General features: G+C 45.1%; 1 protein-coding gene across 1 annotated transcript in view; it reads right to left on the bottom strand.

The window, feature by feature from the left end:
• LARP1 (La ribonucleoprotein 1, translational regulator) overlaps positions 1–12,946 on the bottom strand; it is a 3,464,554-nt gene that overhangs the window by 2,502,493 nt on the left and 949,115 nt on the right. Inside the window, exon 7 of the mRNA XM_044069481.1 lies at positions 9,309–9,468. Coding sequence (XP_043925416.1) covers positions 9,309–9,468 — 160 coding nt within the window. The remainder of the gene's footprint in view (positions 1–9,308; positions 9,469–12,946) is intronic.

A 12,946-nucleotide genomic window follows, 5' to 3' on the forward strand; every position in this document is an offset into this window, starting at 1 on the left:
TACTTAGAAGGCATGCTTGGCTTTAGGAGCAATCTGTGTCAGATCATGTTCATAAGTTAAAGCGAAATTACTGGATGCTCCCTTAAATCAGGGCCGCCTGTTTGGCAACAAGGCAGAAGTTCTTAAAAAGCTAAATCTATGCAAACTTTTAAAGATTTTTTTACAAGTACAACCTCCACGATTTAGCAGGCATTGGCCTTCTAAGAATTGGTCCTTTCCTGCCTCTTCCAGACCTTCTCAGTCCAAACCCAGATCCAGCAGATTTCCCAGGCTTCAGTCCCAGGATACGCACAGGACTAAGCAGTGGGGGCCTCCACTTCCAAATTTGGGAGTAATAAAACTCCTCCCTATAGTAAACTATCTCAAAGACGACTTCTTAAAACTTCCAAGCACTTCTCAACTGACTGTATGAAGAGAAATCTTTCCCCCCAAAGGAGCAAAGAACTGGGAACTCATTACCCAGGACAAACGGGTTTGAAATATAGTGTCCCAAAGATACAGATTTCACTTCCACACATTACCAACACCAAGCGGTTGGGCCAGATCTACCCCCAAATCAGTGGGCAGAGGCCCAAAAGCAAGTACTTTCTCTCTTAAGAATATGGGCTATTCAATTGGTACCAGAAGAGGAAAAGGGACAAGGTTTCTACTCTAGACTTTTCCTGGTACCCAGAAAAGACAATTCATGGCATCCTATCCTGGACCGGTCTGCTCTAAACACCTTTTTGGTGATTCCAAAATTCAAGATGCTGACTCTTCACCAGTTGCTTCCTATGCTAGGCAAAGATGCCTGGTTGGCAACACTAGATTTAAAGGAAGCACACATGCACATCAAAATCAGGGAATCTTGCAGAAGATACCTACGCTTCAAAGCAGGCTATACGCACTATCAGTTCTCTGCACTGCCCTTTGGCTTATCTACTGCGCCCAGGGTATTCACTAAGTGCCTAGCTCCAGTCATTGCATTTTGCAGACAAAGAAATATTCAAATATACCCATACCTGGACGATTGTCTAATTCAGGCAGAACGTTAGGACATACTTTTGAATCATCTGGCCTTTGTACAAAGGGTGCTGACTTGTCTGGGGTACACCATAAACAAAAGAAATCACACCTGGTACCCTGTCAGCAAATTATATTCCTGGGAGCAAGCTTGAATACAACTTCCCAGATGGGTTTTCTCACGCCAGGGAAACAAATTCATTTGACAACCTACTTCAAACAAGTGGCCACAAAATCCCTATCTGCAAGGCAAATACTACAAGCCTTGGGGTTCATGGCCTCCTGAATTCTAATTCCATATGCAAGACTGCATATGAGGAAACTACAATGGTATCTAAAAAGCCTACGGTGTCAACATTCTCAGGATCTAGAAGCAATGATTCTTATATCTTGCCTATGCCTAGAGTTCCTTTGATGGGCAGAGGCCTGCCACCAAAACAAGGGACTACCATTCCACACTACCCCCCTGCTGCCCAAACCCTAACAGAAGCATCAGACTATGCATGGGGGGCTCACCTGCCAGGGGAGTGCATTCAGGGCAAATGGAACCCAAGTCAAATGCATCTGCATATGAATCAAAAAGAAATGTTAGCTGTGCAGAATGCTCTGACAGCCTTCAAGGACCACATTCGTCCACGACAATTAATGGCAAAGACGGACAACACCACTGTTATGTGGTACATAAACAAGCAGGGGAGTACACATTCTTATCCCCTCTGCAAACTAGCCATGGCATTGTGGAACACAGTCTTGAGCTACCAAGTGCATCTACAAGCTCAATTCCTGCCAGGAAAACTAAATAGACTGGCAAATGGACTAAGCAGAAACCTCATGGACCCACACGAGTGGAAACTGGAACCAAGGATTTTCAACATGTTAACAAGCAAATGGGGGAGCCCAGATATAGACCTGTTGGCCTCCCCCCAGAACTATCAATTGGATAAATTTTGAACAAGGACTCTCCACAAACAAACTTGGAAAGTGGATGCTCTGTCCTTCAGCTGGAAAAACCTATCCGTTTATGCATTTCCTCATCTGCCTCTGCTCTCCAAAGTACTACTAAAGATCAAACAAGACAAACCAAGGACGATTCTGATTGCGCCAGACTGGCCACACCAACACTGGTACCCCCCCTCTTGTGCAGTGTGTCACTGTTGGCCCCATGGCAATTGCCTCAGACTCCTACCCTGTTGTCTCAGCAGAACCACCAGATTCTGCCCCCTCAGCTTCAATCACTGAACCTTGTAGCCTGGCTAATTACATAATCTCTCCTTTACCATCCCTCAGTAAACCAGCGAGGGATATCATTTTAGAGGCAAGGAGGCCTAGTACTAAAAAAATCTTATGCTGAAAAATGGAAAAGATTCTGCACCTGGAACCAGTCTCAAGGGATGTGCACAGCAGTGCCCAATTTACCTCAGATTTTACAATACTTAACTGAGATGCTTCACAAGGGCTTGTCTTTCTCCTCCATCAAAATCAACATGTCAGCCATTTCAGCTCATTATAACATAGAACCTCCCCCTCTTCTCTCAACCACTGCTCAAGTAGTTCCTCAGAGGGGCCAAAAATTTAAGACCACCCAGGAAAGCTCAAACTCCAGCCTGGGATCTTAACTTTGTTTTGGAGAAACTCACCCTTCCTCCTTTCGAGCCAACAGCTACTGCAGATTTAAAATTACTTTCTTGGAGAACAGCTTTCCTTTTAGCAATCACTTCAGCAAGAAGGGTATCCGAATTACAGGCCCTTATGGCAGTGGAGCCTTTCATCATCTTTCATGTGGACAGGGTGTCCCTCAGGATCAATCCCTCTTTCATGCCCAAGGTGGTATCCAGTGTGGCCCTTAATCAACGTAAGTTTCTTTAACACAAAGATGAGGTCCCAAGGAGAAGTAGAGTAACTTTGTGTACACTTACCATAAATGTAGATGTTAGAGTGTATTCACTGTCATCACATTTGGGTTATCCCTGCCAGGGTAGCCCTCAGTCAGCTCGAATACCAGAGGCTTAGTATTTCTGCGTCGGTTGCTGTCGCTTCAGGACTGAAGTCAGGTCGTCAGAAGTATAAATAAGGCAGCAGACGCCATTACATCAGTTTTTCTTGCCCCAACTGTCAGGAGCCCCCAAGTGGGAGCCAGGATATGGTGGAAGAACCCCACCAGTAGAAAGTAAATACCAAAAGTCCCTTGAAAGGAGAGAGACAGAGAGAGAGAAGAGGGATGGAGGGAGGGAAACCGGGATTGCAATAATGAATACGGTCAAACATCTACATTTATGGTAAGTGTACACAACTGTACTATGTTCTTCGTGTTTCGCTGTTGCAATCATCACATTTGGGTTGATTCCCAAAGCTGAAGAAAAGGGTGGAGGCAGTCAAGACGACTGGGGGCTGGCTAGCATGCCCTGCAAGACTGCAGTGGCAATGCCTGCCCTGGATTTGGAGAAGATAGGCAGGTGGTAATGCTTGGTGAAGTTATTAACAGATGTCCATGTTGCAGCCTGCAGGATGTCCCTGGTGGGGACTCCTCTGAGGAAAGCTGCAGAGGTGGAGGTTGCTCTGGAAGAGTGAGTCCTGACTCCCTCAAGGGGAGGTTTCCAGTGTTGCTTGTAGCATAGATGGGTGCAGTGTGCTGTCCATATGGAAATGGTTTGTTTGGATATGGCTTTGCCTTCTGCTCCTGCAGGAAAGCTGGCTATCAACTGATCAGTCTTTCTACATGATTTAGTCCTGTCTAGATAGAATCTGAACTGTCTGTGCACATCTAGAGAGTGCAGTATCCTTTCCCCCTTGTTTTGTGGGCTAGGGAAAAAATGGGCAAATGAATGGATTGGTTGAGAGCCAAACTGGACACTTCTGGCATGAGGGATGGGTCAGCCCCGAGGAAGACCCTATCAGCATGGAAAATGAAGAAGGGCTCTACAGCCATTACTGCTTGTAGCTCGGATACTCTTCTTGCTGAAGTGATGGCCAGAAGCAAGGCTGTCTTCCACTTGGGAAACTAACTCTGCTGAAGCTGCTGGTTCAAAGAGGGGCAGGGTGAGCTTTTCCAACACAAAGTTTAAGTCCCAAGCTGGGGTAGGTGCTCTTCTGGGTGCCCCCAAGTTGTAAGCCCCTCTTAAGAACTGATGAGAGGGTGTGAGAAGAGGTTGCTCAGTGCTGAAATGAGCAGAGATAGCAGACGCATGAATTTTAAGAGAGGAAAAGGACAGACAACTGTGCAGTAGGGCAGCTATGTAATCCAGGATGAGAGGTAGGGAGGGCTGTGCCGTATTGGTTCCCTTAGCTTGGATCCAGGTGCAGAACCTTTTCCATTTGTCGTCATAATATTTTCTAGTGCTAGGGCGTCTGGCCTCACATAGAACATCCAGAACCTGCTTACTAAGATTGGCAACTTGTATAGTGGTCAGGGAATAAGCCAGGCTGCCAAATAGAGGGTAATTGGAGATGCATGAATTATCCTTCCCTCTGGGTCAGGAGTGTTGGGATCTGAGGGAGATGCCATGGTGGCAGAGAGTACAGTTGCGTACACTTACCATAAATGTAGATGTTAGAGTGTATTCACTGTTGCAGTCATTACCATTTGGGTAATCTGCTGGCAGGTTGCCCTCAGTCGGCCTGAATAAAGTCTTGGGTCCTGCGTCGGTTGCTGTCTCCTCTTCAATGCATGACGTCAGGTTGTCAGGGGTATAAAACATGCAGCCAATGCCATTTTATCCAGTTTTACTTGCCTCAGATGGAAGGTGCCCCCCCCCCCAAATGGGGAGAAAAAAAAAAATATATATATATATATATATATAAATAAACAAGTAAATATACAGATGCACTTTTAGAAACAAACTTTACCTTCAACTAAAAGAAAATACACCACAAAGGCTTTTGAGTATAGTGAACGAAAGGTATAGAAAGGGGGATGGCGGGTGGGTAAACCCAGACTGCAACAGTGAATACACTCTAACATCTACATTTATGTTAAGTGTACACAACTGTACTATGTTCTTCATGTTTCACTGTTGCAGTCATTACAATTGGGTAGAATCCCAAAGCTATGGATGGGAGGATGGACCTAAACGGCATTAGGGGCGGCTATAAGGCCCTGCAGGACTGCAGTGGCAAAGCCTGCCCTGGATTTGGAGAAGAGAGGTAAATGATAATGCTTTGTGAAGGTATGAACAGAGCTCCAAGTAGCAGCTTCTAGAATGTCTTTGGTTGGAACCCCTCTGAGAAAAGCTGCTGAAGTAGAGGCAGCCCTGGTGGAAAGTGATCTGATCCCCTTGGGCACAGGTTTACCATGGTGCAAATAGCAGAAACGAATGCAGTGGCTTATCCACTTAGAAATAGTCTGCTTTGATATAGCCTTCCCCTCTGACCCTGCAGCAAATGCTACCAGTAGTTGTTCAGATTTTCTTAGAGATTTGGTCCTGTTTAAGTAGAATCTTAGTTATCTGTGTACATCCAATGAATGCAGAATCCGCTCCCCCTTGTTCTGCAGATTTGGGTAAAATGTTGGCAGATGAATGGTCTGGTTAAGAGCCACACTGGATACCACCTTAGGCATAAAAGGAGGATTGGTCCTGAGGGACACCCAGTCCGGGTAAAATATAATAAAAGGCTCCACTGCTATGGGGGTCTGTAGTTCTGAAACCCTTCTTGCTGAAGTGACTGCCAAGAGAAAAGCTGTTTTCCAAGATAGAAATTTTATATCCGCAGTAGCTGCTGGTTTGAAAGGAGGCAGGGTGAGTTTTTCCAGCACAAAATTGAGGTCCCATGCAGGAGTTGGTGATCTTCTGGGAGGCCTTAAATTTTAGGCCCCTCTAAGATACTGTTTAAGCAGAGGATGAAAAAAGAGGGGAGGCTTTCTGTTGTAATGAGCACAGATGGCTGAAGCATGGATTTTTATTGAAGAAAAAGATAGGCCCTTGTCAAGCATCTCAGTCAAATATTGTAAAATCTGAGGAATATTGGGCTTTGCTGTATCTATTCCTTGTGCTTGGTTCCAAGCACAGAATCTCTTCCATTTATCAGCATAAGATTTTCTAGTACTAGGCCTTCTGGCTTCCAAAATGACTTCCATCACAGATTTACTGAGAGGTGTTGTTTGAATAAATTAGTTTATTAACCATGCTGCAAGATTCAGAGGTTGGAGCAGAGTGTGCAGAATTTGATAGCTATGTTGAGACCGTAGATGAGGTATTTGAGGCAAGTACCATGGAGGAAGGTGAGAAATATTCCTTAGAAGTGGACACCAGGGATGGCAAGGCCAGTCCAGAGCAATTAGGATAATTTTTGGTTTCTCCTGTCTGACTTTTCGTAAGACCTTGGAGAGTAGAGGCAGAGGGGGAAAGGCACAGACAGATAGGTTTTTCCAGCTGAAGGATAGGGCATCCACTTTCCATGCTTTTTTGTGATGAGTTCTTGTGAAGAATATGTCCAACTGATAATTTTGGATAGGGTTTTCCAGCTGAAGGATAGGGCATCCACTTTCCATGCTTTTTTGTGATGAGTTCCTGTGAAGAATTTGTCCAACTGATAATTTTGTGGAGAGGCAAATAGATCTATTTCTGGGCTCCCCCATTTCTGTGTTAACATGCTGAAGGTTTGTGGATCCAGTTTCCATTCATGTGGGTCCATGAGATTTCTGCTTAGGTCGTCTGCCAGATTATTTTGCTTTCCTGGCAGGAACTGAGATTGAAGATGTATTTGGTAAGTCAAGCCGGTGTTCCACAAGGCCATGACTAGTCTGCAAAGGGGGTAGGAATGTGTACCCCCCTGCTTGTTTATGTACCACATAACTGTGGTGTTGTTAGTCTATCAGTAGTTGTCCTGGATGAAGCAAGTCCTTGAAGGCTGTCAGAGCATTCTGAACAGCTAGCATCTCTTTCTGGTTGATATGCAGATGCATTTGGTTTGGGTTCCATTTGCCCTGAATGCATCTCCATGCTAGGTGGGCCCCCCAAACATAGTCTGATGCATCTGTAGTTGGGGTTTGGGTGGCAGGGGGTAGAGTGAATGACAGTCCCTTGTTTTGGTGACATGTCTCTGTCCACCAAAGAAACTCCTGTTGTAGGCAGGGAATGAGAGGAATCATTGTTTCCAGACTGTGACAATGTTGACTCCATAAACTTTTTAGGAACCATTGAAGTTTCCTCATATGCAGTCTCACATATGGAATTAGTAGAATGCAGGATGCCATGAACCCCTAAGCCTGCAGAATTTGTCTTGCAGATAACTGGGTTTTTGTTGCCATCTGTTTGAAGTATGTTGTCAGTTGCCTTTGTTTGTCTGGCGTAAGGTAAGACATCTGGGCAGTTGTATTCAAGCTTGCACCCAGGAATATAATTATTTGAGAGGGTACCAGTTGACTTATTTTCGTTTATTGTGTACCCTAGGCATGTTAGTAGCCTTTTTACAAACGCCAGATGTTGAAGTATGTCCCTGTTCTCTGCTTGAATGAGACAGTCGTCCAGGTAAGGACAGATATGTATGCTTCTGTCTGCAAAATGCAATTACTAGTGTCAGGCACTTTGTAAAGACCCTGGGAGCAGTAGACAAGCAAAGGGCAGTGCAGAGAATTAGTAACGCGAAAAACCTGCCTTGAAGCAGAGGTATCTTCTGCACGATTCCCATATTGGGATATGCAGGTATGCCTCAAGTATAGAGTCACTAACCAAGCATTCCTGCCCAACATAGGCAATAGCTGTTTTAAAGTCATTTTGAAATGTTCAGGAACATGTTCAAAATCGATAAGTCCAGTATTGGACACCAGGCATCGTCTTTTATGGGTACCAGGAAAAGTCTTTAATAAAAACCTTGTCCTTTTTCCTGTTCTGGTACTGGTTGAATAGCCCCCATATCCATGAGGGACGTAACTTGCTTCTGAGCCTCTGCCCAATGATTTTGTGGCAGAGCTAGCCAACCGTTTGGAATTGGCAAAGTATGGAAATGAAATCTGTACCCTTGGGACACTATGTTTAATACCTACTTGTCCTGGGTAATTAACTGCCAATTTTGAGCATGAAGGGCTGCCAAAAGATAAGTGCCTGGTGAAGGTAGAGGGAAGTCATTGAGACAGCTTACTGTAAGGTTGTGTTTTGTTTCCTCCAGATTTGGAGGTGGAGGCACCCCATTGCTTTGACCATTGCTTTGACCTGTAAGAACCCAGTGATCTAGCATGCACAGACAGGCTAAAAGCTCTATCCCTCTACTCTGTTTCATACAGACTCCTCAGAGGTGACCTCTGTCTGGCATACAAGACAATCTTGGACCTCGCCTTGATATATATCTGCAAGTTAAGCTCCACTAGAGTAACCCGCACACGCGGCCTCAACCTGGTCTGTGACATTGGTAGGACTTGTGTCCCAGAGAGTGCCCCATCTATGGAATAGACTCTCTCCACATCAAGCAAAGTACCTCTTTACCCCTTTTTAAGCATGATCTGGACAACTGGATGGGAAATACAAAATACATCCATGGGATTCCACCCGTGTCCCTGCTGGACAGCAGCATCGGGTGCTGATTTGTTTATGCATGGGCTAAACTCTTGACTAGGCTTATAAGGGCCTCAGGGCCAATAACCTAATAACTTCCTATGATCCTTTCAAGCTACTTCTGCTGCGAAAAATTCAGCATAAGCCAGTATTTTCAAACGCTGCATAAGACTATGACAGCTCTATTTAAAAGGAGACAGGTAAACTGGACGATAAAGTGCAAAACAATACAACAAATAGCAAGAAAAAGTATTAAATTAACAGAGGTTCAATGAAAAGTGAAAATACTAGCCATGCACGCTTCAAGGAACTAACTTTTACTAGAAGCCAGTAGAGTTAATGGAATGCAATAAAACTGTCTTGCTGTTTTGACTGCAACAATTCAATTAAGTGGACTTCAAAGGGTGTCTCTAAAACCTCTTGGATGTTAATTTAACATCAGCATACAGGAGGACATTTTAAATGAATTACTGAGCACTGGATATACTGCAAAATCAACTCTGCGTGACAGCCCTGAAATGACACCGGCAGCTGGAAGAATGCAACTTCATAGCTCCACAGACAACTACCTCAGCATGAGAAAAAAGGCATCACCCTAGTGGTAAACAAATGTGCTGACTGCTCATAACCAAAAGTAAAAAACGAACACAACTAGACAGTTTTACTCTGGGAAAGTAAAACAACTGTTGTAAACTACAATCAAACGGTTCAATAAGCAAGGTGAATTATGGCAGAATGCGTGGGCCAAATGTCAAAGTTTACTTTTTAGCTATGTTTTAAAAGTGTTTTTCTTAATTTGTGTGTAGTTCCCTCCATACTTACATTTGCCTTTTGATATACTCTTTCAGCAATTCCTGATCCACAGAATACAGTTCCGTGCTACTAATATTGTCAAAGTAGTAGGTGATGTTGTTAAACTTAGGCTGCCTCTGTGCATCACTGCCATCAAATTTTCTGTAGCCATACTGGTAGTCAAAGTGAGCTGCAATGAAAGAAAAATTGGAACAGAGTTTAAATAAGCTGCAGTTCTGAGTTCCTTGTGTTTCATTCTTTAGGACCAATCCCCCCTTTGTTATGCAGTATGCACCTAACCAGGGATATTCCAACAACTGGAATGTCCACAGAGGTTTCTCACTAAAATTCAGGGCATAAATAAAATGTCCTAAGCAGATCACCTCCAGGCCCAATCCCTGTATTCTGTCCCCTATAGGCTTTTGAGGGCAGATCTATGCCTGACATACAGGGCACTGTCAGATCCCACTACGATGGACCTCCTGCACATCCACAAAACAAAGCACCAGAATTACCTGTTTTAAAGACTTAAACCTTGCCTGTGATATAAATAAGACTGCAGGACAGTCAGGTATGTATCCCTAAGACAACCCAATTTCTGGAACAGATTCCCCATCCACATGAAGCAGATTTCGTCCTTAAAACAATAAGTGCAACTTGGACAACTGGATGGGGAACAGAAAAAGTACAGCTGTGTACACTTACCATAAATGTAGATGACAGAGTATTCACTGTTGCAGTCATCACATTTGGGTTATCCTGCCAGGTGTAGCCCTCAGTCAGCCAGAATACCAAGGGCTTAGTATTTCTGCGTCGGTTGCCGTCACTCCAGGACTGACGTCAGGTCGTCAATGGTATAAAATCAGGTAGCCGACGCCATTACATCAGTTTTAATTGCCACAACTGTCAGGAGCCCCCAAAATAGGGAGCTAGGTTATGGTGGAAGAACACCACCAGTAAAAAGTAAATACCAAAAATTCCCTGTAAGGAGAGAGGAAGAGATAGAGAGAGAGAGACAAGGGGGGAAACCAAGACTGCAACAGTGAATACACACTTGAACATCTACATTTATGGTAAGTGTACACAACTGTAGTATGTTCTTCGTGTTTCACTGTTGCAGTCATCACATTTCGGTTGATTCCCAAAGCTGAAAAGGATGGAGGCAGTCAAGAAGACTGGGGGCTGGCTAGGATGCCCTGCAAGACTGCGGTGGCAAAGCCTGCCCTGGATTTGGAGAAGATAGGCAGGTGGTAATGCTTGGTGATAGTATGAACAGACGTCCATGTTGCAGCTTCAAGGATGTCCCTGGTGGGGACCCCTCTGAGAAAAGCTGCAGAGGTGGTGGTTGCCCTGGTGGAATGTGTCCTGACCCCCTTTAGGGGTGGGTTCCCGTGCTGTTTGTAGCAGAAATGGATGCAGTGTGCTATCCATTTGGAGATTGTTTGGATATGGCCTTGCACTCTGCCCCTGCTGCGAAACTGACTAGCAATTGGTCAGTTTTTTCTAAAAGATTTAGTCCTATCCAGACAGAATCTGAGCTATCTGTGCACATCTAGAGTGTGCAGAATCCTTCCCCCTTTGTTTTGCGGGTTAGAGAAAAAGGTGGGCAAATGAATGGATTGGTTGAGAGCCACACTGGACACCACTTTAGGCATTAAGGATGGGTTAGCCCTGAGGGAGACCCTGTCAGCATGGAAAATTATGAAGGGCTCTACAGCCATGAGTGCTTGTAGCTTTGAAACACTTCTAGATGAAGTGATGACTAGGAGCAAGGCTGTTTTCCAAGAGAGGAATTTTAACTCTGCTGAAGCTGCAGGTTCAAAGGGGGGTAGGATGAGCTTTTCAGGCACAAAGTTAAAATCCCAAGTTGGGGTAGGAGCTCTTCTGGGTGGCCTTAAGTTGTTAGCCCCTCTTAGGAACTGTTTGATGAAAGGGTGTGTGAAGAGAGCTGGTTCTGTGCTGTAATGAGCAGAGATGGCAGAGGCATGAATTTTAATAGAAGGTAAGGATAGACCCCTGTGTAGTAGGTCTGCTAGGTAATCCAGGATGAGAGGTAGGGAGGGCTGTGCTGTTTAAGCTCCCTTAGCCTGGACCCAGGTGCAAAACCTTTTCCACTTGTCAGCATAGGATTTTCTAGTGCTGGGGCATCTGACCTCACGTATAACATCTACGACTTGTTTGCGTAGGCTCACAGCTTGAGGAGAGATCAGGTAATAAACCAGGCTGCCAGGTTGAGAGTCTGCAATTGGGGATGCATTAATTCTCCATTCTTCTGCATCAGGAGTGCTGGTATCTGAGTTTGGTGCCATGCTGGCAGGGGTGACAGGCTGCGCAGCAATGGGTACCAGTGCTGGCATGCCCAAGTCTGGAGCAATCAAAATTGCCCTCGGCTTTTCCTCCCTTATTTTGAGCAGTACCCTTGAAATAAGTGGTACAGGGGGAAATGCATAGACCGAAAGGTTTACAGCATCCACTTTCCAGGCCTTGCTGTGAATTTCCCTGTTGCAGAATTTGCTGAGCTGATGATTGGAGTGGGAGGGCAAAGAAATCCACCTTCGGGCTACCTCATTTCTGGGTTACAGTGGTGAAGGTTCTGCAGTCTAGCTGCCACTTGTGTGGGTCTAGCAGGTTTCTGCTTAAGTTGTCGGACAGAGAGTTTAGGGAACCTGGCAGGAATTGTGCTAGCAGGTGTAGTTGCATGGCTGAAGCAGTGTGCCAAAGGGTCATGGCGAGCCTGCACAGAGAATAAGAATGAGTCCCTCCCTGCTTGTTGATATACCACATCACTGTGGTGCTGTCTGTTTTGATCAGCAGAAGCCCCAGGGAGAGTAGGGGTCTGAAAGCTGTCAGGGCATGCTGAACAGCAAGCATCTCCTTTTGGTTGATGTGCAGATGTATATGACTTGGGCTCCAATGGCCCTGAATGCACCTGCCATCCAGGTGTGCACCCCAGAGAAAGTCTGACGCACCTGGGGTGAGGGTCTGGATGGCATGGGGTTGTGAGAAGTCCCTTGTTGTGGTTGTACGCTGTTGCCCACCAAAGAAAATATTTCCTTAGACAAGGTATCATTGGTATGACAGTCTCCAGGTGTTGACATCAAAGGCTTTTTAGGTAATATTTCAGTTTCATCATATGCAGTCTGGCATACGGAATGAGTACAATGCAGGAGGCCATGAACCTTGGAGATTGTAGGATTTTCCTTGCAGATAACTGGGGTTCTGGTGGCTAGTTGAGAGAAGTAGCCTGTCAGCCCTGAAACGTAGATATTTCCTGCAAAATGCCCTGATTGGGATGTGTATGTAAGGCCTCTTTTAGGTCTAGGGTGGCTAACAAAGCCTCCTTGGAAAGCATAGGAAGAAGCTGCTGGAGGGTGAGCATTTTAAATATTGGTATCACCAAAAAGGTGTTTAGAATGGATAGCACGAGGATTGGGCACCAAGGTGCCCTCTTTTTTGGGTACCAGGAAGAGTCTGGAATAAAAACCTTGGCCTACCTGGTCTACAGGAATATGCTGCATTGCCTTCATGGAGAGCAGGGAAAGGACTTGCTTTTTGGCTTCTGCCCACTGGTTTGGAGGAAGACCTGGGAACCCTTTTGAGGTTGGCAGAGAGTGGAAATAAAATTTGTATCCCTGGGACACGACGTTGAGGACACAGTTGTTGGCAAC

Source organism: Protopterus annectens, chromosome 4.part0 (genome assembly GCF_019279795.1).
Source record: "Protopterus annectens isolate FY-2018-M chromosome 4.part0, PAN1.0, whole genome shotgun sequence".
NCBI classification, from domain to species: Eukaryota; Metazoa; Chordata; order Ceratodontiformes; family Protopteridae; genus Protopterus; species Protopterus annectens.